The sequence below is a fragment of the Puma concolor genome, chromosome A2 (genome assembly GCF_028749965.1).
Source record: "Puma concolor isolate L17-30 chromosome A2, mPumCon1.1.hap2, whole genome shotgun sequence".
In the NCBI taxonomy this organism is placed as follows: domain Eukaryota; kingdom Metazoa; phylum Chordata; class Mammalia; order Carnivora; family Felidae; genus Puma; species Puma concolor.
In genome coordinates, this window is record NC_141668.1 from 152,633,520 (window position 1) to 152,658,266 (window position 24,747).

The following is a 24,747-nucleotide window of genomic DNA, read 5'->3' on the forward strand; positions in this document are numbered from 1 at the left end:
GTGAAAGAGTCTAACAAGGGTTACCCACGAAGATTCTTGTGTGGCCCCAATGCTGTGAGTCGAGGAGGCCCCGCCCAAAGACAAGGTCCACAAAGCCAGGAAGGGAGCTGGCCACCCACAGACCCCCTGTTCAGCATAGACTCCTTCCTTACCACCCTGCCACACATCTTGTTTCAGCTCCAAATCCTCAGCTGTCTGCTCTCCGTGGACTGTCTGTGGATCCCTATCTGAATGGCTCCCTTGTTGAGGAGCAATCATTGGACTATAGGTCTTCCAATGGTTCTCCGAGGATCCTCTCCTGCCTAGAGCCAAAGCTCAGGCAGGCTCTGCCACAAACATGCAGCAAACATGGTGAAAACATATAATGGCCATCCAGGAACACAGACACTCAGAGATATGCACTATTCATTAAGTCATAGGACCAACCTCCAACATGCCTCAAATCCATAGAACCCACTATAAAATGGGTGCACACAGTCAAAACCACAGCCTGTCCACACATAGGCTACAAACCCAGCTCCAAGGCAGGCCTCTTTCCCCCATCAGCCCCGCCCCACATTTGAGAGCTGATCCTACCTCCTTGGGCCTCCCCAGCTGGCTCCTAGCAACAGCCAACAGCTCTTGCAGTTGCTGAGCAACGGGGAGAACCTGTCAGCCCCTTGGAGGCCAGGCTCACCAGAGGTGGGCAGACACAGACCCCAATCGATGGAGGCAGGGCAGGACAGGGCCACAGGGAGGCATATCCTCCTCCAGCCTCAGGCCAGGCTGTGTGGTCCTTGCACACTTCCACCTGATAGTCACTCCCTCTAATTATTCGTTCTTCCTAAAGTGTCCAGCAACCCTATTCCACCCCTCCCAGCTTCCCCCTCTCCATCTCCATGGGGGCCCCAAGGGTAGAGCTAGGCCTCTGCTTGCCACTCCATTCACATGCCTCCCTTCCATTCCTGGGGCTCTGAATCCTATTCTGTCATCTCCAGCCCAGCTTCTCCCCTAATCACCAGCCCCATGTCCATCACTGCTCTGAAACCTCCCCTAGACACTTTAGGCACCTCCAGTGGCCCCTGCTCCTGGTCTCTCCACTTTGTGGTCTCTCACCAGCCAGAGCAAGCCCCCCCCCCTTCCACCCCTACACCCTGTCAGTTTCTTCCCCTCCTCAACCCCCACCTCACATGTGTCTCTGTTCTCTGTCTCTTCTCATGGGCCTCCAGCCTCCTCCCTGGCTCTCATCTTTCCTCTACAATCCATCCTCTACATGGCAGCCAAGGGATCCTGCTGAAAGAAATCACATCACTCTCTTGCTCATAAACCTTCTGTGGCTCCACAGTGCCCTGAGGATAAAACCCAGACATTCTGGTTTGGATTGTGTAGGAAGTAGACGTGGTAGAGGGACAACTGACAGCAAGAACTCTGAGGAACAGTCTACAAACTTACTAGCTGCATATTACTTTGGAGAAATACCAGAAACTCCCTGTGCCTCCGTTTTCTTATCAGTAAATGCGCCTAACAGTAACATCAACCCACTGCAGTGGCTAAGGTCAGGACTAAGGGAGGAAATGAAAGTAAAATGTAAAATGTTTCCATGTGAGTGGCACATGGAAAACTCTAAGTAGGGGTGAGTCCTATGATAGTAATCTCTGCAAGGCCCTGTCCCCACCCAAGGTCCACCTGATCTCCCCCCACTTAACATATCCACACTCAAGCCATCTGACTGACCTTGTTCACTCCATCCTCTTGCTCCTCCCCTTGATCCCTCTCCACTCATTCCTCCTCCCTATCTCTCATTCCATGGCTGTGAGCTGGGCCTCTAGGACTCCACTGTCCTGGAGCTTTCCCCACCCCAGGCCCAGATCCCACTGTCTTGGTGGTGAGTCTCTTCCATCTGGGTCTCTGTTTCCAGGCCCAGAGTAATCCTTGAGGGTGCAGGTAAATATCTGTCAAATGAAATGAATGAATCACACAAACTCTCCCCCAACCTTTCCAGGGGTTCTCCCCCTTCCCCCCTCCCCCCACCTCCTGGAACTGGGAAAGCTGTAAACAACTAATCCTGCTGCCACTATAACAGTATTTGCCATTATTGTATGTGCAGAGAAGGCAGGAACTAATTGTGCCTGGGAAGGAGGCTTCTTAGTGGAAGTGATGTGGGGAGTGGTAGAGGGAGGAGAGAGCTGAGGAAGAATGTGGCAGGAACAGGGAATCTGGAGGTGAAACTGTGAGACCAGGTTTGGGGAGGGGCCAGGGAGAAAATCAAGGATCAGAGCTGGAGAAACCCCATTGCTTTACAGCTGAGGCAACTGAGAATCAGAAGGGGCTGGGACCCATCCATGGTCATCCAGAGACAACACGGACAGCTTGCTTCCCTCCCGTTTGGGAACCCAGGAGTCCTTTTGAGAGATGTCATTTTGGGAGCAGAGGATAGCTGCCTAGCCAGGGCCTCATGGGCCCCAAAGGAGGCAAGACTTGTCTCTGTGCACACTGGTCCAGCACCACCTGGACTAGACCATAAAGACAGTGAAATGACAGCCAGCAGAACTGAGGACAGCACTCTGGCCAGAATGGAGAAGTGGCAGCTGCCAGCTCACTCAACTCCCTTGCTCACTCTGACAGCTAGAATAGTCCTGGGGCTCACCACACTCCACAGAGCAGGTGCAGCTTGTACTGAGTTCCTACCATGCACCAGGCTGAGCAGGGTGAGGAATGGAGACCCCCTCAGTGGGCCATGACACCCCAGCCCACAGGCTCCAGGAAGGGGAAGCTATGAGTACTTCCTCAAAGACAGTTTCAGGGTGGGTGTGTCTGCCCTCATTCAGAGTCCAGGAACAGGCAGGACCCTACAGGGATACCCAAAGTCCAGGGTCCTGACCACCCCACTTCCATAGCTCCCAGGTGGCAGTCCCCAGCAACTCTGATCACCAAATCACAGGCCTTGCAGATAGGGCTTCAGCAGCTTCTGCTTGTAGATCTCAGTGGCCAGAGCTGGCTCCCTCCCTGCAGCCCTGAGCCAGGCTCCACCTCCTGGGTACATCCCCTGCACTTCCCCCTTCCTGCTTCTTAGCCCAGAAGCAGTTTTGAGATTGGAGTCAGGTACCCTTCCCTCTCTGCCCCTTCCTTTCAAACCTCTCTTTCCAGGCTTCTCTTCCCTCCAGAGAAACAGTTCCAAGCCTGGGAGGTCTTGGAGTCCAGGGTCCCCCTTCCTGGGCATCTGCCTCCTTCAAAGATAATTGGCTTTGGCATGAAGAACTCAGGCCAGAAGTTTCTGGATGGGGTAGGGGGCTCCACCTAACATGGGGACAGGAGGGTCTGAGAAGATGAGTCATCTACTCACCCATTGTCTACTGTGCCACTGTGCTGAGAACCCTAGGGAGAGAGAAGCAGCTGGGACCCTGCCCTTCAGGAGCACATGCCAAACAAGTAAACAGGGAAACAAAAACAGTTTCAGAGGAAATCAACAGGGTGACAAGAGAGCCACTGGGAGTGTACACAGGAGTAACAGTCTGAGAAGAAGACCTTCAAATGATAAGAGACCAACAGTGTGATAAGCCAAGAGAGTAATAGGTGGAGGTAATAGCAAGTGCAAAGACCCTGGGGTAGAAAGACACAGGGTGTTCCTAGAACAGAAAGGAGGTCAGCTTGGCCAGAATAGCAAGAGCAAGAGGTACATATTGTGATGTGAGAGAAGACTGCCATGGGGCTTCACTGAGTAGGGCAGTCAAGGAGTTCCCAAGTCCCTAAGAGATGCTGAGGTAAGGGTACATCTGAGCCTGCAGCAGGCATCAGCATCTCTAGGCCAGTGACCCATGCCTGGCCTTGCAAATACAACTGGTCCTGGCACTCAAGCTGCTACTGAGTAGGGGAGAACTGTCCAGGGAGCCCTTGGGGCTTGGTGGTCAAGTCTGAGCTCAGCCCCTCTCCTTCCCCTTGAAGAGCTCATGGTCCAACTCGCTACTGTGTCTGCCACATACACAGCCTCTAAAGGCCAGCTCCCCAAGAAACCCAGGGTCCTCAGAGGGCCTGGGAAATGATAATCAGCCTATCCCCAGGAGCCACTCTTCTGTTCACCTTGTTGCAGCCCTCCGTGTCATGCTGTCCAAAGGCTGGGGCTGGTAGCCTCTCCCGCGACTTGTTAGGGCCTTCATTAGCAATGCTTCCTGGAATTTAATTTAATGAAGGAGCAAAAACAGCCTAATGAACGTGATGCAAAAGCAAGCAGCCCATGAGGTGCCTCCAAGGCCCAGCCACCTGGGCTCAGGGGCTTCCTGCTGATGGTAACTGGGAGTAGAGAGGCAAGAGAAAGGGGACTTGTCCTGGGAGGGATGCTGGCCACTGAGTCCTGGGAGTAGGGGACATTGCTCTGCCACACTGCATGGAGCAGATGCTACTACTGAAGCTAACTACGCAGAGGAATGAGCCTGGCTGGGGCCTGCTTCAGGCTGTTGGAAGAAAGTTTTTAGGATGCTATCAGCCAAAGCAAAGGTTCTAGGCCACCATGGGATGTCAGATGTCCAGGCTGTGGGCTAGCACCAGGGGGTGGTAGCAGGGGCCAGATCATCAGGGCCGAGTTTAGATTTTATTCCAAATTTAATTGTGATGGAAACAACTAACGTTTTGTTTTAACAGCTAGGGTGTTTTGTGTTTTTTTTTAATTTTAATTAATTAATTTATTTTGAGAGAGAGATCACGCGAGCAGGGCAGGAGCAGAGAAAGAGGGAGAGAGAGGCAATCTCCCCACTGTCAGTGTAAAGCTTGATGTGGGGCTCAAACTCACAAACCATAAGATCACACCCTGAGCCTAAGTTAAATGCTTAACCGACTGAGCCACCCAGGCACCCCACAACTAGCGGGTTTTTAAGGGAGGGTGACATGACCTGCTATTTTAAAGTTCCCTTTGGCAGTTATGAGGAGTAATACCCCTGTGGAGAAGGGAGAAGGTAGGGAGACAGAGGGGGACCACTATATGGTGCAGAAGGTTAAGGTGATGGAGGAAAGCTTAAGGAGACACGGTTGTCCCTTGTCGCCTAGAAGGTAGCTCCGGGGACATGGCCTGGGCTGAACTGTTTCTTCTAGCAAGTTTGGGCTGGTTGGTCCCCTTTCAGCCTTCTCCACAGACTTGGCCTCTTCTCCAAATAGACATTTAAAGAATATTAGTTTAAAAGATTCTTCGCGCCCCACACCTGCTTTCCCACCTTTGTGGGGGAAAGCACTCCCCACTTCCCCTGCTGGAGTTCCCTTCGCATCTCTCCACGGCTCGAAGCACTCTACGCCTTGCCCCCAGGGCTCGCGCAGCGCTAAGGCTCCCCAGGAGCCCCAGGACTGTATTTCACAACGGAAAAGGCCCAGAGCTCAGGCACAGGGCAGAGAGCTGCGAGGGTGCAGCCTCGCAGACCAGCGCCTGTCCCGCCCCCCGCGGCCTCCGGCCACCGTCCGCCACCCCGCGCACCGCAGCCCCCTCACACCTCCCCATTTCTTAACCCAGCTCCTCAAGTTCTCGGGCCCAAGCCCCGCCCCAGCGCCCTCCGCCCTCCAGGCCGGGCTGAAGCCGGAAGCGGCCTCTGAGCTCGCGCCCCGCCTCTTCCGGGTCCTCTCTAGGCGGGAGTGCTGGACTTCTGTGGCCGCCGGAGGCCCGGCAAGGTTTCGCGGGGCAGCGGCGCCCTCTGGCGTGCCTCAGGCGCAGCGCGGGAGCCGAGGCCGACCCAGCACTTCCTCCGCCTCCGCGCAGCCTTTGCCTCTCCTGCCGCTGCTGTCTTCCGGCTGCCACTCGAGGTTATATCCCCACCAGGCTTGCTTTCTCGCCTTGTTTAGTCTCCGACCCTGGCCCCGGCCTCCGCCCATCTGCCTGCCACTTGGAGCGCCCGTGGCCCTCGTCTGATCCCCGCCTGCCTGGCCTTCCCAGCCATAGAGGAAGACCGTTCTCTCGGACCATCCCCAGGACGTGCCCTAACAGCCGCCTTCTACTCCCTCTGGTCGTGGCACCTTCCCACCCTCTGTTCCAAGATGCTCCCCCGCCTCCCCAAATTCACAGCGGAGATCAGGCGCCCATTTGGGGGACCATCCCGGGCAGCCACTTCCTGGCTTCCTCGGGATCGGATGGCCCCGTGTCTTTCCCTCGTGCCCAGCCTGGGGACGGTTGTGTTTGACCCCAGGGTGGACTTGGTCAGGATAAGGAGAGGGGTTCGGGCATGTGGGGAGGGGGTCTCAGAAGGCTAGGTCAAGAGTGGCTCTAGGAGTTCAGCCCCTTCCTTCCTTCCAGATCAGGCAACCCTGTAGAGGTCCCTGCCTGGCCTTCTGAGGACCTGGCCACGTGTGGGACTGGCAGCTCCTCGCTCACCTACCCAGGATGCCAAACGTTGAGGTCCTGGCCCCTTTTTGACCACCTTTCCCTTCACGTCCCGCCTGGAGCCTTCCTGCCTGCCTTCCTCCCACACACCAGGCTGGAGGACTTTTTGGACTGCCTTGGAGCCTCAGGGCCTGGCTGCACTGCCATAGCTGACCATTCCAGCCACCCAGCCCCACAAGGTGTCTGGCGGGTCACAGCACAGCCCAGACTCCCGCCATTGGCCACCAGGGGACAGCAGAGGCCGCCTTCTGCAGAACTCGGGTTGGGGGTGGGGGTATGGGGGATCAAGTCGCAGTCTAATACTGTCCAGGTCCTGCTGTGCGTGGCAGGGCAGGTTTACAGCCTTATGTGGTTTTGAAAGCAGTTTTATTCTTTCAGATTTTTTCCAGGGCTGCACTTTCTAAGTAACTTCCAGTCAATTATTCCTGTTCCAAGTTGTTTGAAAATCAGTTGCTGGATGACTTTAAACTGAGATCAAGGCAGACATCTGGATGAGTCCTCTGGGTCCCTCCATGTGCTCCTTCATGTCCCTGGCTACCAGGGCTTGGCCAGGCCAGGCAGTGTCCACCCTGTATACCCTGATGCCAACTGTCCAACCTCCAGCTACTGTCTTCTAGCCCACTATCTCTAGAGCCCTGGCCTTCACCAACCTCCCACCCATGGTCCAATCTCTCCTCCTCAGTACCTTCTTCTCAGTCTTCCTAAAAGCCTCTGTTGGTCCTGCTCCCCTCACTTCACACAGATCTTACCAGTCTGTAGTCTTACCAGTCCTGGGGCGCCTGGGTGGTTCAGTCTAAGTGCCCAGCTTCAGCTCAGGTTATGATCTCAGGGTTCATGAGTTGGAGCCCCACATCAGGCTTGCTGCTGTCAGCCTGTCAGCAGAGATCCCGCTTTGGATCCCTTGTCCCCCTCTCCCCGCCCCTCCCCCACTCATTCTCCCTCTCCCCCTCTCTCTCTCTCAAAAGCAAAACAAAAACATTATAGTTTTACCAGTCCTACCTCTTCCTCCTCTACCCACTCCAGTCAGGCTTGCCCTTCCCTCCACAAAACAGCCGTGACCCACACATTGCCGAACCCAGCTGAAGCTCCATGCTCACCTCCTTGAGCATTTGACCCCCGTCTGGCTCCCACATGCCCTCTTCCCCCTTTGTTTCCTCCTGGCTCCCCTGCTTAGCTCTTTCTCTGATTCCACCTTGGCTCTCCTATCTCCTAATAGGAGTGTTCCAGGGCTCCATCCTGACTGCTGCCCTTCGGTCTTCACTCACCACCCTCATCTCATCCAGGCCCCTGACCTTAACTACTGTCCACTGGCTTTGCCTCCCAGACTCTGGGTCCAGTTCTGGCCACTCTACTGAACTTGAGTCACATACCCAGTGGCCGACTTGGCATCCCCACTTTGATATCTAGTCGATTTTTAAGACTTTTCATGGGCAAAACTGATCTCCCTCCCAAGAACTGCCTCCTTCAGTGGATGCAGTGGCAGTTTGGACCCTAGACAGCCTTGGAGTCACCCTAGACTGTTTCTGCCCCACTCCACCCCCATGTCCAAATAATCAGGGAACTTTGCTGCCTTTACCTCCAGCACATGTCCAGCATCTCACCCCAACTGTGCCACTACCTGGGCTGAGCTACCTGACATGTCTGTCTGAAATTGCAATAGCCTGTGTGTCATTGTCACCCTTGGCTCCCCATCCCACACCCCAGAGTCTAAGCTCCATGTAGCAGCTGGAATAATCCAGAGTTGCTGTTGAATCAGATCCTGCCCCCTTCTCTGTTCAAGAATTGGCATTGGGTCTCACCTTTCCCAGAGAAAAATCCAAAGCCCTTATGGTGGCTGGCAAGGCCCCACATCCTCCCCCCTCAAAAGCCCCCACTTGTCCCTCCTTCCCTCTACTGCCTCACTCAACAGCAGCCACAACGACTTCCTGGTTGCTCCTCTCACAGGTATGTTCTGCTTCTGAACTTTGCACCAGCTGATCCCTCTGGCTGGAATGTTCCCTGCAGGCATCCACATGACTTCCTCCCTCTCCAAATCTCTGATAAAGCATATTTTTCTCAGTGAAGGCCACCTTGACCCACCTCCAGACCCCCTGTTCTCTATTGCTCCTACCTTGCCATTTTAGTACCTATGGTATGACCATCTTCTAACAAATAATGTAACTTACTAATTATGTTTCATGTTTCTGGTCTGAATTCAGTCCCACACCTAGAATGTAAGCTCAAGGAAGGCAAGGGCCTTCACTTTGTTTACTGCTGTGTGTACAGGTGCTGGAAGGATGCCTAGCACATGGGAAATCTTGATAAATATTTGTTGAACGAGTGAATTCCTCTTCCATCAATAGGTGAATGTACACATGTGCACACAGGTGAGGAGGGTGTGCAGGGGGAAGCTTTCCCCCAGCAGGGGGAAGCTGCTGGTCAGAAGAGACCAAGGCTGACTTTGGCCCTTTTTCCTGGTCTATATCATCTTGTCTTGCTGTTACAAGTGGTCATAAGAAAAGCAGTGAAAATAAATATAGAAGACCTTTGTGCTGGAGTTTCTGGCTGCTTTCACTTGTTCATTTCCAAAGAGAGCAAATTTTAAAAAGCAAGAAAGAAGGAAAAAAAAGACCTAGGAAATTCTTCAAAACATACAAAAATGACTATGACCAAGGGCCTGCAGACCCATCCTTATGGAGGCTGAGTGACTGGACCTTGACAGCCAGAAACAAGAGATATTCATTTTCAAACAGTCATGTGGACACTTGGTATAGTCTAGCAGCCACATTGCCTGCCCCTTCCCCCCTAGAGAATGCTGCTCATGGTCCATGTTAGAGGAGACCTTGCTGAGCAGGCAGAGAAGACCTCTTGGGGGCCAGAGTCCTTCCTCCACCCCATGTGTGTGTGCGCGTGCGTGCGTGTGTGTGTGTGAAGCAGGTGGACCTACTGTCAACACATCCTCTTGGTCTGAGAGGTCTAAAGCCAGGCCTGGGGTTTTTAGGGAATCCAGGCACTCTTGCTGCTGCTCTGACCTGCAGTCTTCTTTGGACAGAGTATGAGAAAAGACCCCCAAGGTCTCTCAGCAGGATGGACCCTGTCCTCCACTGCCTCCCACTCTCTAGGAGCCAAAGGCTCCATGCAGGCCTATGACCTAATCTGATGAGGAGGAAGCCAGAGACCCCCAGAGGGCAGCCCCTCACATCAGGACACTCTGGGCTGCAGCCACCTCTCGGCCAGCGTCCGGCTCTTTTCTGGGGCTGCAGGGCTCCTGGGTAAGTCCCCAGGCTGGAGTCAGGCGCCTGGGGCTGAAGGGAACTAGACTCAGGAAGCCCCCCTCTGATCAGTTGGCACAGCCATGGGCCTACCAGCTACCAGCTTGAGGAAATTCTTTCTTGAGGGGTTTCCCAAGCTGGCAGCTGCCTTGCCAGTTCAAACTGGATTTTTCCTGTTGCCCTTTCCCTGGCGGCCTAGCCGGGTGCAGGGTCTCTCCTAATGAGGGTTTGGTGCCAAGGCCCAGGCGGCTCCGTCTTGCTGGGTACCAGCTGGTTGAGGCCTGCCCCAGGAAATGAGCAGCTTCCTAGTTTCATTGGGGCCAGGGCACTTGGGACTACCCTGCATCTTTAGGCCAGTCCTGCCCTGCCTTGGACCCCCTACTCAAAACTCAGGGCTCCAAACATGGGAACTCATTAACCCACCTTTATTCACAGTGGGTTTTACCATTAATAGAAGATCAGCCTGACAACTCACAGAATTCCTGGATTTTTGTCCTCAGACTCAAGGCATTAGCAGAGGATTGACATGGCAGCCAGGGAGGGCAGGGGGCCCTTCAGCAGGGTTTCTGCAGGGCTCAGCTGCCCCCTTGCTCAGACCCTCCCTGGAGCTACTGGGGATGCACCTCACGTTGCCTCCTTCCGGAGCCTCTCTCTGTCCCATTTCCTGGGGCCTCATTAATTCCTCCCCACCTCACCCCGTGAGAAAGCAGGTCTGTGCTGAGCCTGGCCCAGGTCCAGAGCTGGGCCTGAGCATGCCACTGGCTGGTTTGGAAGGGGCCCTATCCCCACCCTCATCCCAGGGAAGGGGGCAGGAGAGGCTCCCGTTTCCATCCATGTCCCGACTTCTACCCACTTGCCAGGAGCTCAGGGACCATGGGGAACAAGAATACACAACATAGCTGGTATTACGTATAATATTTATAAAAGGGAGCTGACAGCTTCTCCACTCCTACCCCGGATCAGCCCCTGGGGTCTTTGGCTCCCAGGGGCAGAGACGCTCTGGGCCCCAGCCTCTTTCTTCTCCCAGAAATGGAATGTGAGCTATGGCCCAGACTTGGGGTGGGGGGAGTCCCAGCCTCCCCAGGACTGGTGAAGGGGCAGGTCCCTGGGGGTGCCCACACCAGCCTCACATTTAAAAGAACCTGATGGCTTCAGGTATGGGGGGCGGTCTGCTTCTGGTGGTGGGGATGGGAGAAGGAGACAAGAGTATCCAAGCGCTTGAGTCCAAGTGACTGAAAGGGGCCTCCGGGACAGAAGTGGAGGAAGGCAAGTGCATTGAGGGAGATGAGGCCCCAGAGTGCAGACCAAGGTCCAGCAGCAAGGTGGGGAGATGGCTGCAGGCTTGGGCTCCAACTCTATGTGCCTTACAGACTGTGTGGGCAGCTGTTGGACCTCAGTGTTTGCATCTGTGCAAGGAGGGCAGGGGCCTGAGTGGGATCTGAGGCAACAGGAAGGGAGCAAGGGCACAGCCCCACCCTGCTCCCAACTCCGGAAGCCCCTGTAGCCTGGGAGCCCAGCAAGGTAGTGGTCCAAGGGCCTTGGTCCTGGCTGTAACAAAAACCTTCCACAGAGAAGACGTGAGGCAGGGGACAAATGCCATAGTGTTAACCACATCTTTCTTCTCCCCGCTGACTGGCCACTGGATGGGAGCAGGGGCTGAAGACTCTGGGCAGGGGTACTTGGACGAGTAGACAGAACAGGCCGGGGGTCTTCCTAGTGGCTTCCTCCATGCCGGCCAGTCCCTGACACCCAATCAATGATGATGAAGCTCAAGCTCATGGTCATCAGCAAGAGGCCAAGCACAGCGAAACAAAGGGCCTATGGGGTCAGGGAGTCAAGACTCAGGTGTGAGGTCAGGGCAGCTCCCTCAGCCCCACACCAGCCCACCAACCTCCAGGATCCTCGCACCAAGATTTTGGGGGTAGACTTTGCAGGTTCCTTCTCGGTGGGTATGATGCGAAAGTAGAAGATGGCGGGGAAGATGAAGATGAGGCATGGGGCAGATGTGGCACCTGCAAAGAATGAGATATATCCAGCTATTGGCTAAGGTCCAGGGGTGAACCCTTCAGTGAGATCAGAGATTCCTTGCTGGGGAAGTCTCATCTTGAGACTCTACTTGAGAGCTCTGCCTGATTCCGGAGAGCCCACCAGTCCCCCTGCCCCCCATTCTCTGTCCAACTGGATAGAAAGCTAGTGCTGTTGGCAGTAGAAGAATCTGTCAGTGAATGAAGCTCTCAAAGAGGAAAGGTAAGCCAAAAGATAAAGACAAAGCCTTGAAGATATCGGGCTCCTAGATATAGCTATTCCTGAAGGCTTTTCCATTATTTAAGCCAATACCTTCCTCTTTGCTTAAATCATTTTGAGTCAGATTTTGGCCACAGAGAAGCTATAGTCATGTCTATGCTATCCATGACAATCAGCACCCAGGTCTGTGTTTTGGTCCCTGCAGAGTTGGGCTGAGGAGTCAGTCTTGTGAGTTGGGCCACTCCAAAGATGTCTCAGAATTGTCTGATTTTCTACCTTAGAGCCCCAACTGGGATGAGACAGTGGACGGAGCACTGAACCTATAGTTCCATGATCCTAGAGCTAAATCAAGGCCCCCCACTTACCAGCCGTATGGCTCTGCTACTCCCTTAATCACTATGGACTTCAGTTTCCTCATATGTGAAATGGGGACAAGACCCAATGAGACCCTTTGTGGAGGTCCCTGGCATCCGGGCTCCACCCCATCCCTCAGCAAGGGGGAACAGACTCTGGTTTTGAGCCCTCAGAAGGGATTAGAATAGCCTTCAGGACAAAAATCTCAGACAGGAAGCCAAGCTGTGCACATGGCCAGCAGCTGTCACTAAAGGTAGGGTATGATCTCAGGAATCTGCCAGGATTTAGATAGGAAATTCTCTGGCCAATGCCCTGCCTCTATACACAGCTGGGCCAGACCCTCACCAATGACCCCGAAGATGCCCAGGATGTTGGGAGCGAAGATAACCAGCAAGTTGATACAAGTGAGCAGGCCGATGGCAATGAGTATGTGCCGCAGCCAGCTGAACTCCTGGTTCTTAAACAGCATCTGCTGGATGGCACGGCGCACCTGGGGGATGGGGGTGGGAAGAGTCACCAGTCTGTCAGCTCCATAAGTCCCACCCTGCGTCGGTCCACCTGCCCACCGGCTCACCGGAAACAGAACGATCGGCACTGTGAGTGTGACTGCCGTCAGCACGGCCACACGCACACAGAGGATCAGCACGTCAAATGGGTCCACCTTGCTGTAGGTGTGCAGTAGCTCCGACTCCACCCCGTCTGCGGCAGGCAGGGAGGATGGTCAGCAGGTGGCCCAGGGAGGGGGATGGGCTCTGAGCCTGGGTTGACCCTGACACTGTGGGAAGTGGCAACAGACTCACCTCCACAGCTGTAGGGCACAGTTAGGCATCACGCACCTAGTTAGCACCTCCAGTATGCAGGGTGCCATGGCCACTGGCCAGCCCCTTGCCCCCCAGCCTGGCCTCTGCCTCTGCCCCCACGGTCCAGCCATACCGTAGAAGGTGAGGTAGCCGAAGAGGGCAGCCAGGAAGTACATGACATACATGACGGCGATGGACAGGTTGGAGATGTGCTGCATCTTCCTCTTGGAGGGGCTTTGGGGAAGCAGGGGAGGGGATGGGTGCCAAGCTGGGCCACACCGGAGATCCCCGTATGCCCTGGGGCCTCTCTGGCACCACACCCTCACCATTTGGCAGCTGAGGACGTCTCCTCCTTGCCCCCAGTCGCCCCTCATGGAAGCCATGGAGATCTTTGATAAAGTGACTTGGCTCCTGTCACTCCCCACCCCACCCTGCCCCCACCCTATCAGGACCACATTCCTTCTCCCCAAACCAGTTTAAGGCAGCCACCCCCCCTTGCAACCATAGACACCTACTCCTTGAGCTCCGTATAGATGGGCAGCACCTCGGGATGGCAGACGAAGGCGAAGGCCATGATGGGGATGGTATATGCTGTCTAGATAGACATGGTGACTGCGTCAGGGCAGCCCTTCACTCTCACCCGGCCCATAGCCCCTGCCCCGGCCTGTTGGAACCTGTGAGTTGAGTGTGAAGTAACTCGGGGTGCAGAAGGCTGCGGCCTCTGTTTCAGCCTGCAGCTGAGCCTCCTCCTTGGTGACCTCCATGAGGCTGACATTGCCCGTGATGTTGGCGAGGTTGAAGGGCAGAGGGCAGGGCACATGGAACTTTTTGTAGATGACCTGAGTTGCAGGGAAGATGGGGGTATCAGGGCCAGACAAGGCTTGCCTGGGAGTCACTATGAAAACACATGTAGATCAGGACAGAAGGAGCTGCCTTCTGAACCCAGGCTTCCCAGAAAGACCTGCCCCCTGCCCCTGACAGAGGAGCCCCCCCAAGAGACTTGTCCCCTCACTCCACCAGCACGGAAAGTGACTCACTGCAATTAGGAAGAACACCATGCAGCTAAGAGAGAAGCCGCTGGAGTAACCCAGGTAGCCTGCAACGTGGGGGAAGGGCTGTGAGACTGGGGTCCCTTCCCAGGCATTTCTCCAACATTCCCCTCCAAGGCCCTAGCCCTGCCACACTCACCAAGCTGCCGCATCAGTGCCAGGGGCAGAATGACGATGACAGAAACAAGGATCACCAGGTAGTTCCCATTCATGTACCAGTCCCTGCAGGAATAGGAGTGGGGAGCCAACATCAGAGTCCACTCAGCCTTGGGTGAGGCCGCCTGCCTCCATACCTAATCGGGGCCACCTGAAAAATACTTGTTCATAGCTCGGAGTCTGCAAAATGGACATTCTCTCAGCACTGGTCTAGGCGAGGGGAGAACTAAGGAACTCAGCTCCTGCTTGGTAGCCATTAGGGCTATAGTCACTGCTGCTGTTTTTCTCAAGACACACAGGTCTGGGTCCAGCTTCCCCAGGGGGTGGCCCCAAGGGGCCCAGGGAGGTGGGTGGGATGAAAGACCCTGGCTCTGGGGAGGTGGAGCACTTTCCATGGGGGTGTCAGGGACTTTCCAACATCCTGTACCCCTTGTGGTCCCTCCTGGCATCTGTATCCTGCACCATCCTGCACCCCCCACCACCAATGGCGCAGAGAACTCAAGGGATAAGGAAGGAGACCCTCCTTCCCAGGGAAGCCCAAAGGCCAACACCTTGGGAAAGGCACCCAGGACCCAGGGGGAAGAATCCTGGCTGTTTCTCTCCTCCCAGAGCTGCTCTCAACTTCAACCCCCCTCTGCTTGCCTGGGCTGTGTGGCCAAGGGCAGGGCATGGCTGTCTTCTCTGTCCCCACCCACAAAACATGGTTGATTCCATCAGTGCTGGCTAAACTGATGATGAGCAACTGGGACACCACAGGCTTAATTTCTTGGTTGGGCGGGGGGGGGGGGGGGGGGTAGGCGGGGAGGGGGGAGGGGGTGGCAGGCGCTAAAGCCCAAGCCCTGGTCAGGAATAGCAGGTGCTTAGAGCTAAGCCCGAAGCTCTCAGGTCCTCCTTTTCTCATAGGCTGTGTCCTGGCCCAGGTGGGGCCCAGGTTCCTCAGCCTCACCCCACCTCTCGCCTCATCTGGCCTTCCTAGGGGGTTCCCCTAGGTGCTAAAGGAGTGTAGACTGAATGTTAGCTCTGTTGGCAGCTCTCTGCCCCTCCACCAGTCACTTGCAGGCACTGTCTCATCTCTCCCACTAGCCCAGCCTGGGTTCCCAGGGCCAGTGGTGCATGTGGAGGGGTAGACCAAGGCCTCCCTCCTACCCTCACCCAGCCCCGCCCCACCCTGGGGCTCACGAAGTTTGCTCCTCCAGGTTCAGGAAGGTCTGTATGACAAGGGGCAGCTCGGACTTGATGATGTACAGGTAGCTGGACATGGCTGGGGGGAGAGAGGCGGGCAGGTGCTGGGGTCAGCCAAACCAGCCAGTCTTCAGCCCGCCCACCTGCCCACCACCTGTCTGGGTCTGCCTGCCAGGCTCACCTCCAATATTCTGCAGTGTGATGGCCAGGGCCGCTGCCAGCTTTCCTGGGGTCCCAAAGGCACGGTAGCCTAGCTGCTCATAGGCACGGATACCTGTGGGGACAGGAGTCAAAATAGTCAGGAGTGCTCTCCCCAGCCCAGCCCTCCCCTGCTCCAGGCTGGGTTGGGGGCTCACCCACGATCCCTGAGGACTTGAGTAGCAGGTGGATGGAGTAGCTGGAGAGCAGGGCGACGGCTGTCAACAGGAACCTGGGGAAGATGGGCGAAAAGGAGCCACTGAGGGCTTCACTGGCTGGCAGGGGTGGTGAGCTCTGGGAGGCCTGGGTGTGTGGGTCTGTGACCCAGGTGTCTGGAGCCCCCAACAGGTGTGGATGCAAGCTCAACTGGCCCCGGCAGGGGCGAACACCGCTCAGTTTGACCCAGGGTAAGCCATGACCTAGAAGGGGCCCTCTGAGCACTACCTCCTTGAGTTCTTGGAACAAACATGCTTTCCATTTAGACTGCAGGGCAGAGCTCCCAAGTAAGGACACGTGTGTCCACACAAGGCCTGGCCATGGGGCTTCGTTCATCACGTGTAAACGGTGGTAGAAGTATAGATTCAGGTCTGTTAGGCTTGCCTGTGTCATAATCTCAGTGGGTTTACCAGGAAATGAGGGATATTTGTCTGGCCATGGCTGGTTTTTTTAGCCATGGTTTGGGTTGAGCCCACCCACAGCCTGGGTCCTGGGAGGTCAGGGTGGGTGGACTGTTTAGAGCTCCTGTCTTTAGAGGGTTCACTGAAGGCACTCACAGGAAAAGGACGATGCCCGTGTTGGCCATGGCATAGGCGAGTCCCAGGATGCCACTGCCCATGATGGCGTTGCTGAGGTTGAAAACTGACATCCCAAATGAAGTCTTCCCCACAAACTGCAGGCACCAGAGTGAGATGGGGGCGGGGGGGAGAGACAGCGACGCATGGAGGGTATCCCAACATTCCCCCTCACTGTCCCTTAACCTCCCGTCACTGCCCCAGAGCTCTTTGTTACTGCGTGAAATCTCCCAAGCCCCCCACCCCACTGTGCCCTCCGGCTCACGTCTGTGAAGTGTGGCTCCTTGCTGGGGTTTTTCTGTAGGAAGCCCTCGCCCTCAACACAGCTCCGTCTGGGGCCTTCGACCCTATAGGCACAGGCCAGAGCAGTCAGCTCAGCTCCGGCCCTTGCTCTGCACCCTGCCCTGCCCTGACCACGACTGGGTCCCTCTGCTCACCTCTGGTTGACAGCCGTGGGGGTGGTGACTGGGAGCAGCCCCTCTGAGTGTTTGCCGTTGGGCACCAGCTCCACCATTTCCGTCTGCAGAGGTGCCTCCATGGTCAGGGTCTGCCACCCAGAGCACTGACTCTCACAACAACACAAGTCAAAGGTCTGCAGAGCAATGGTCCCTCTGGTTATCCCTTCTCCCAGGACCCATGGCCCAGCCTCCCATGGGGAGTCTACAGCCTATCACACCTCCCAGAAGCTCACTCAGGATTTATGTGCACATGCAGCTGTGCCTGCTGCCTCCCCGGGACCTGCTTTTGGGGGAGTAGAGCTCAGATACCTGAGTTCTCCAAGACATCCTGATGGGACAGCTTGGCCAGTACGTAGCACTCCCCCCACCACTCACATACCAGTCCAGGCAAGCCCTTGGGACCTCAGTTTCTCCATCTGCGAAGTGAGGATCAGCTGGATGACCTGAGTTCAGAGTCCAGTGGTGCCTGGACCCCAGGATGCTGAGTCCCAGGAATCCAGACCCCGCGCTGGTGGTGGGCCCTGGATTGACACCCCCTCCCTGACATTAACACCGGGAGACGGTTTCCTGTGCCGGCCCTGTGTGCCAGGGGCCTCCTAGCCAACCTAGAATGGCACTGCCCGACGGCTGGAGGCCTTGGGAGAGGGTGAGGGCTGTGGGCCCTGTTCCCAGCCGCCCGGCGGGCACTGCTGGCAGCCAGAACAAAGGGCCTTCTGTGGTCTGAGAGCTGGCGCTGGGAACGGCAGGCGCAAAGGCTACCCCCCCGGAGCCAGGAGGCCTGAGGCGGTGCTGGGTGGCTGGACACCTGGGCCCTGCCCGCCTGGCTGCAAAGGGCCCTCAGGGGGCCATCCAGGAAACGAGCGTCCCAGGGCCGAATTCTCTGAGCCACACAGGCCTCACTTTCCACACAGCCATGACCTCAGGGCCATGTTCTCCTTCAAGCCTCTCTTCCCCTGCTAGGGGAATACCCCTACCCCTTAGGTGACCACCCTCCAGTAGTGGACCATTGGAGCAGATTCTCCATTTCCTAGAACCCCAGGCCAGGAACTCAGGGTCTTAGGCAGCTGTAGAGGAGTCTAGGCCACTGGATCAGTCCTCCCTTCCCTGCCCTCAGGGCATGGCTCTGCTGGGCCTCTAAGGAGCCAGCTCCGCCCCCACCCCCCCCCCCCCGGCCCCCCACCCATCACTGGGGCTGGAAGCCACCTACCCCATGCCCAGAAGGTACCTGGCACAGTGCCCCAGGATCTATAAGGACATCCTGAAGGCCAGAGAGGCCAGAAGGAGAGCTAAGACTCTAGTCGAGACCAGGGAGGGGGCAGCACTGCCATGCAGGTCAGCCACAGCCTAGCCTGTTTTTTGTTTTGTTTTTTTAAGATTTTAATTTTAAGTAATCACTACACTCAACATGGGGCTCAAACATACAACTCTGAGATCAAGAGTGACCTGCTCTACTGACTGAGCCAGCCAGGTGTCCCTATCGGAGCCGAGGCTTGGTGCCATGACAAGCCCTCTGCTTGGGAATCCTGAATCCCGCCCTGAACCCCCCATCCCCACTCCGGATCCTGATGGTCTGAGGTCTACTTAGAACCCAGAACACCAGTGTTCTTAGCACTTGGGGCTATGTGTGGGGACAGAAGGCTGGGTTCAGGCCTCAGGCCCCAGTGTCCTGGAGGCAGCAGCCACACAGAACTGACTAGAGGACCAGCCCACCATTGCCCTAGGCAGCCCCAGGCCAGAGTTCAGATCCCAGGAACCTCGGTCCTGGAGACTCCACACTTGGAACCCTCGGGCCCCCTCGGCCTGCCTCTCTTTCTTCTGATGCTGGCATCTGAACCCATCTCACCTCCAGCCCTGTCCATTCAGGTCCATGACAATGTGAACATCTCTCGTGCCCTCTTCCCCTGGATGAGTCTCTGCCCTAAGCCTCACTATCAGCACCTCTCCAAGGATCCCAGCTGGATGTGGAGATGCCAGCACCTCATCTCCAGAGTCACTCCAGAGTGCCCCCCTGGCTCTCAGCTAGGGTTGCCCTTTTCGGGCCTCCCACCCTGGGCAGGCTGGGACAGGCCCTCAGAGTGTGCTGAGTTGGCAGCTTGGACAAAGCACCCTTCTCTGCCTTAATATCCTTCCCTAGCAGCCAGCACTACCTCCAGGGAGACCACAGCCCATGGCATGGTCATGGCCAAAGTGCCCGAGTTCCTGTCTCCAGGTTCCCCATCCCCCCAGCAGGACCTACGCCTAGACCTTCACAGCCTGTCTGATACTCACAACCAGTCACTGCTGGATCTTGGGCTGGTTTGAGGTCCCAGAGAGGACATGGAATATCCTTCCCTAAATGGCTTCTGGTCTGGAAGGGACAAAATCCCCAAACATAGCCCCCACCTTATAGTTCCTGCAACAACTAAATATGAGCCACATAGTACTGGGACTCAAAAAAGGGGGGAGAGAGGCATCAAGGAAGTCTTCCTGGCAGAGGAGGTGATGGAGCCATTTCTGAAATTCCAGGAGTCCCAAAAGTGTGGAATAGCAAAGAATGCCTTAAGCAGAGGGCACAGCATGGGCAAAGGCTCTAAGGTGTGGTATGAGGCAGAATGAAGGTTCCATGGCTATAGACAAACCTGACAAAGCCTTGAAGGCCAGGTCAATGAGTCTGTACTTCAGTGTAGGGCAGGGCTAAGGGCTAAGCAGCCAGAGTGGAGTGCTAGCCTGGCATGTGGACTCTCAGCCATTCCCTGAGGCTGGCAGCCCATTTCTGACAGCTCCCATCCCTCAGGCCTACCACCTCCCAGGTTCCTTTGTATCAGGGAGTCAGGGTGGACTCAGGGAAATCTGCCAGCAGAATCTGACCCACTGTTGAGAAAGTCCACAGTAGACATTCGGAGTCTGAGTCCTGGCCTGGCCCTGCCTTACTGTGTGACCACGGGTAGAGTATTCCCCACTCAGGACCTCAGTGTCCTCCTGCCCTGCAGAGGTCCCCAGAAGTTTGGCAAAGCTGGGGACAGAGTGAGGATCCTCTCCAAGGCCTTTGTCCCAGACCATGCCATGGGCTTCCAGAGAGGGGTCAGGTTCTAGTGTGGGGCTGTCACTGCGACCTTGGGCAGATCATCAGAATAGCATCGGTCATGGGTGCAGAATGGACTAGGGCAGGAAATCGATGGCCTGGGCCACTGCCCTGGGCCCTGTTTGCTCTGCTGGGAGATAAGGGCTAGGAGAGGCCAGGAGCCACAGGGATAGTGCAGTAGGTAACGCTCGCCCACGCAGGCATCACAGGGTGAGAACTTGTCAGGCACACCTTGGCAGGTGTTGAGTTTGGCTAATTAAAGATTTCGAGGCCCAGGAATCCAGGCCACCACAGGCCCACTGCTTGCATCAGCTGCTGTAGGACACATACCTCTCTGTCCCAGGATTGAGGTCCTTGGAACCACCAGGGACTTGAGCCCTGCTTTCCTCCCTAATGCTCAGGGACATAAATGGGTCTGCAGTGGCAGGCTGGCTACAGGGAGGCATCCACACTGTTCTTCCCTCAGTCCTTCCTGGCCGTCTGTGCTGATCGAGGCACAGACCCCATAGAACTTGTTGCCATGGTCCCCAGGCTTCTGGTGCATGGGAAGTCCTAGCCTCAGCCCAGATCTCAGGGGAGAGGCAGCTGGTCTGGCCTGATGGTCTGTTGTGGTTATCCCTGGAGGCTCACGGATGAAGGCTGCTCTCAGTTCCAGCTCAGCCATCCTTAGTCCCCTCCTGGCTGAGACAAGGTGCCCCTCCTATCTTGGCACTCCCTGCCCACCTTCTTCTCCAGGCTTCAGAAGGAGAACATCATCTTAGGACAAGCTGTCAGTCAACAAGGAAACTAGATTCAATGGACATGTCTGAATTATATGTTCTCAAGGCACAGCCCCAGGGATTGGTGAGGAGATGATTGCTGAGGTCAGGGGGCTAGGGCTAGGGCATATGGAAGGGTGTTCTGAACAGGGGAGAATACTACAGCCCTGTGCACCCCCAGCCCTTCCTCCAGACGCACAACTCCAGATTTTGACCTTGGTAGATCCAGTACCCCTTCCACTGCTCCTTCATCGTCAACAACACTGGGCAAATGGCCACTGCAAGGTCAACACCTGGCTGGTACTGAGGGGGGTGGTATGCAGGAGAGAGCACATCCAAGGAAAGGAAGATGGCTCAGAACATTGATGTGTTGGCAACACCGATCCCTCATAGTTTAGCTCCTTGGCCCTGGTGTGTGGGGTCTGTGCTTCTGTGTTCTGGGCATCCGGAAGTGTCTAGGAGGATCTGAGGGGCCCAGCTGGGGCCGGAAGTTGGACTTTCCTGTGACAGGGTACATTTGCTAGACACCCAACAGATGCCTGGAGTTGGACCTTGCCCCAGACCCCTAGGCCTCCCCTCCCACCCAGCCCAGGACCCTCCTTGCTCCCCCAGTGAAGGCTGCAGCTGGAACCTCTTGGTCAAGACTGGGCCAGAGCCAGCAGCAGCCCCCTCCCCCCATTGCCAGCCCGCTGAGAGGGACGTGCAGCTGGAAGCCCAGCCAAGGCAAAGGACAGGACATCACGTGCCTGTGGCCCCCCAGGGGCAGGGGAGACCCCGAGCCAGCCAGCCCATCCTCCTCCCTGCTGACCCGGAATCCCCTGGAGGCGGCCAAATATTTGGACAGCCGGACTTCTGGCCCCAAGGAAAGCTGGAGCAGGGGCCTGGGGCAGCTCAGGACTCATTGGAGACCCCAGTGGAAGGGGGGAGGGGCTAAAGGCAAGGTTGGCCTGGAGGAGAGGCACCATTCAATGTCAGGCAGAAGCAGAGCGGCAGAGGGAGGGAAGAGAGGGGCAAGGAAAGAGGAAGGGCAGAAAACACATACATGCAGTGCATGGATACTGATCTGGACAGAAAAAGAGACAGAGAGGCACAGGGAGATAGAGAAATGCAGATGGATATAAAGGTACACCAACAGGAAAATACACACAGAGGAAGGTGGATACACATTCAGACAGGGAGACAGAGAGAGACAGACAACCAGAGAGCTGAGAGACAGCGATGGCCAACCAGCCAGAGATAGCTAAATGGAAAAAGAGACAGAGAGACAGGGAGACAGCCAACGAAAGACAGAGAGGACCCCAGAAGGAGTGAGAGGGAAGAGGGAGCCAGAGGCCCAGGCGAGTGGGCTGCAGGCCCAGTGGGCACTTCAGGGATGGCCAGGCAGAACCCTGGAGGACCCCACAAGAAGGCTGCCCAGCATCTGCAGGTTCCTACAAGAGCAGGTTATGCCTCCATTAGCTAGGTGCAGGGACATCCAGACAGTGGGTCTGAGCCCACTAGGGCTGCAGGTCCAGGCCCAGCTGGAAAGCTCACCACTCCCCAGTCCAGCACTGTCTACCCACACAATGGAAAAGATACACAGAGGTGATGGTGACCCCCATTCTCAGCAGTCATGCACGTGTGCAGACGTGCCGGCTGAGAGGCTGTGTACAGGACGTGGCCCGCAGAGCGGAAATTCAAAACCAAGCCACCCCAGGCCGCTGACCGGAAAGCCCCTCCTGCCCCAGCAGCTGGTCCTTCCCTTTGGCCCCCAGAAGCCCCGCCTGGTCTTCTAGAGTCCTCCCCACCCCACCACCGCATCTGTCTTCTTATCCAGAGTCAAAGGCCAGCCCTCCACTCACCAGACTGAATGTTTGCAGGGCACATAGTAGGTGCTCAGCAAATGTTGTAAAAGGAATAGAATGGGTTCAAGGCCCTTGGCAAGCCCCCAACCCATCTCAACCCAGCTCCAAGTGGCCCCTGGACCCTGGTCATGTCTGAACTAGATCATGTGCCTGCAGAGCTCCTATCTTACTACAGCATAGTATACACATCCCACACAGGCTTTCTGTTCACACAGATACCAAACTGTACCTCCCTTGCAGCCAACCACTCCCCTAAAACATGCTTTCCCCTTAGAATGAGTCCCTATTGGTTCCACACCCAGCCTGGACTTTCAGGGTACACTTAGTTTAGCTCAAAAACCTTCCCCGACACTACCCAGAGACCTGTTGTGCCTCATTTTCTCTATTTGCCCAAGGTTCCATGGCTACTTGCTAGGGCAGCAGAACCAGGACAGGAGCAACTGATTCTCATGGTCTGGCCACCTTGAGCCCTGGACTGGGTGTGTGTGGTGAGGTTGTGATGAGGGCCAAAAGAACCAGTACTGAAGAAAGAGTGGTTTGAGAAGCCAGTGAGGACATGGCCTCTATGAGCTCAGGCAGAGTGAGGTTCTGAGACATATACCCCTCCCCTCCCCAGAGAACCAGTCCCCTGTCCCCAACCCCAAAGGGTCAGAGACTCTCATGGAATGATTCCAGTCATTCCAGCCCTCTTGGAGATGTGCCACGCCTGGCCTCACCCACCCTGATTCCTCCTACATCTAGTGCTTCCTGCAGGAAGACTTCCATGGTTGTGCAGAACTTCCCCATCTCAAAATGGAACTGTCCCCAGATCTCTTCAGCTTTCTAGGCTCCAGACTAAAAAGCTCTGAAGAGTTTTCTTCCTTTCTTGAAGGAACTGAACTCCCATGCAACTGTTTACTGAAGAGGAAGGGGTGGAAGGTCCAAAGGCCTCTTCCAGAACAGTGGCCCAAGGAAGTCATGGAAGAAAGGACAGGACTGGGCGACTGAAGGAAGGATGGGCCTGGGTCGAGGAGTCCCCCAGGGTGCAAGGTGCAAGGACCTTTGACTTAGTCCCTTTCAGACTTGTCCTAGAGCTTACACCTGAGCTCAGCGCTCAGGTCACCCTGGGGGGAGGGGGCGGATTCCCACAGGCCCCGCCCCTGGCCTCCCCCTCCCCGGGTGTAAACAAACGCACGCATTCGCTGTGGCCAATCGAAGGGGCCAATGGAACGGGGGCGGGCTCCTGCAAACCCGGTTTTGGTCCTTTCCCTCCGCCCGCGTGCGCGGCGCCAGCTCTTATACCCCCACCGGGGAATGAGGCAGCAAGGAGAGCACACAGAGCCCCGCCCTCAGGCCAGGGAGCCACACGCGCCCTGTTCCTGCCGTGCCCGCTGGCCCGGCTGCAAATGGCACGGACTCTGGGACCAACATGTGCCCCACGGCCCCTAAGGCAGCCTGGCCCGATCTGCCCTCAAGCCCCTGCCCAACGCAGCCGGGATAAATATACCCAGACTCCCGGTGTGCCAGCCGGGCAGATTTGCCTGTCAGGCGCCCGTCGGGGCAGCGCTCCAGAGCCCGCTCCCGGGCCCTTTTAGGCCCCCCTCCGGGACCCTCTCTAGCTAGTCCCCGTGGGCCCTGCCTCGGGAAGCCCATCGCTCACCGCCCGAGCCCCCAACAAGGCGTCCTGTGGCCCCAGCCCCGAGTGCTGCTGACCTCCTGCTGTCCCTCCTGGCCCTGCCGACAGGCCCTGAGGCGGCGAAATGCCTTTCCCAGGATACCAGTTCAAGCTCAGAACTGACCCCTGAGTGGCGAGTCCCCGGACTGAGCCCAGAGCGCGCGGGGCTCTGGCTCGCGGGAGGCTGGGGTGTCTGCCCGGGACGGGACGGGTAACAGGCGCTGCCCAGAGCCCAGCTACGGACGGGAGGGTGCACAGTAGAGCTCTGCCCGCCCGGTGCCCTGGACTGGGGGTCGGCGCCCCCAGCGGTACCTGGCCCGGCGGGTGGGGACGCACGGTGCTCCGCTCAGGCTGGCGCTGTCCGCTCTGCTCCCGGCTGAGCACAGCGACGGGGGATGAAGGGCGCCCGGCCCCGCCCCTGGCCCGCCCCCGGCCCGCCAATCCCAGGCGGCGGGCAGGAGGAGGGGCTGGCCTGGGGAGAGGCGGGGGCCCCGGCCCGCCAGGAGCAAAGGGGCAGCCCGAAAGCTAAAGAGCCCCTAGGTAGGAGAGCAGCGGCTCCTGGAGGGGCTCAGTTGAGTCCTGTGGGCGGAACGCTTCAGTCTAGAGCAGATTCTCT

At 56.7% G+C, this 24,747-nt stretch overlaps 1 protein-coding gene and 1 long non-coding RNA gene across 5 annotated transcripts; both read right to left on the reverse strand.

Moving 5' to 3' along the window:
- Positions 1-1,164: 1,164 nt before the first annotated feature.
- Positions 1,165-5,924, reverse strand: LOC147583602 (uncharacterized). 3 transcript variants are annotated; one of them, XR_015248384.1, is made up of 5 exons: positions 5,451-5,924; positions 5,039-5,114; positions 4,057-4,145; positions 1,714-1,931; positions 1,165-1,269 (listed from the first exon to the last, which is right to left on the reverse strand). It is a non-coding gene; the product is annotated as an uncharacterized LOC147583602 (long non-coding RNA). The 3 variants fall into 3 exon arrangements; XR_015248383.1 differs by lacking the exon at positions 5,451-5,924 and having other exon boundaries at positions 5,039-5,443; XR_015248385.1 differs by lacking the exon at positions 5,451-5,924 and having other exon boundaries at positions 1,165-1,272; positions 5,039-5,443.
- A 4,558-nt stretch (positions 5,925-10,482) lies between these two features.
- On the reverse strand, positions 10,483-24,559 carry SLC38A3 (solute carrier family 38 member 3). Of its 2 annotated transcripts, none has more exons than XM_086698152.1 (16): positions 24,444-24,559; positions 16,794-16,948; positions 16,622-16,703; positions 16,339-16,454; positions 15,724-15,797; positions 15,549-15,641; positions 15,365-15,446; positions 14,169-14,251; positions 14,018-14,076; positions 13,655-13,819; positions 13,496-13,575; positions 13,114-13,214; positions 12,755-12,879; positions 12,526-12,670; positions 11,491-11,594; positions 10,483-11,400 (listed from the first exon to the last, which is right to left on the reverse strand). In XM_086698152.1, the coding sequence occupies exons 2-16, from the start codon at positions 16,892-16,894 to the stop codon at positions 11,296-11,298; spliced, it is 1,515 nt and encodes a 504-aa protein (XP_086554278.1). In that variant the 5' UTR covers positions 16,895-16,948; positions 24,444-24,559; the 3' UTR covers positions 10,483-11,295. The 2 variants fall into 2 exon arrangements, with proteins under 2 accessions (XP_086554278.1, XP_086554279.1); XM_086698153.1 differs by lacking the exon at positions 24,444-24,559 and adding an exon at positions 17,194-17,357.
- Positions 24,560-24,747: the final 188 nt, after the last annotated feature.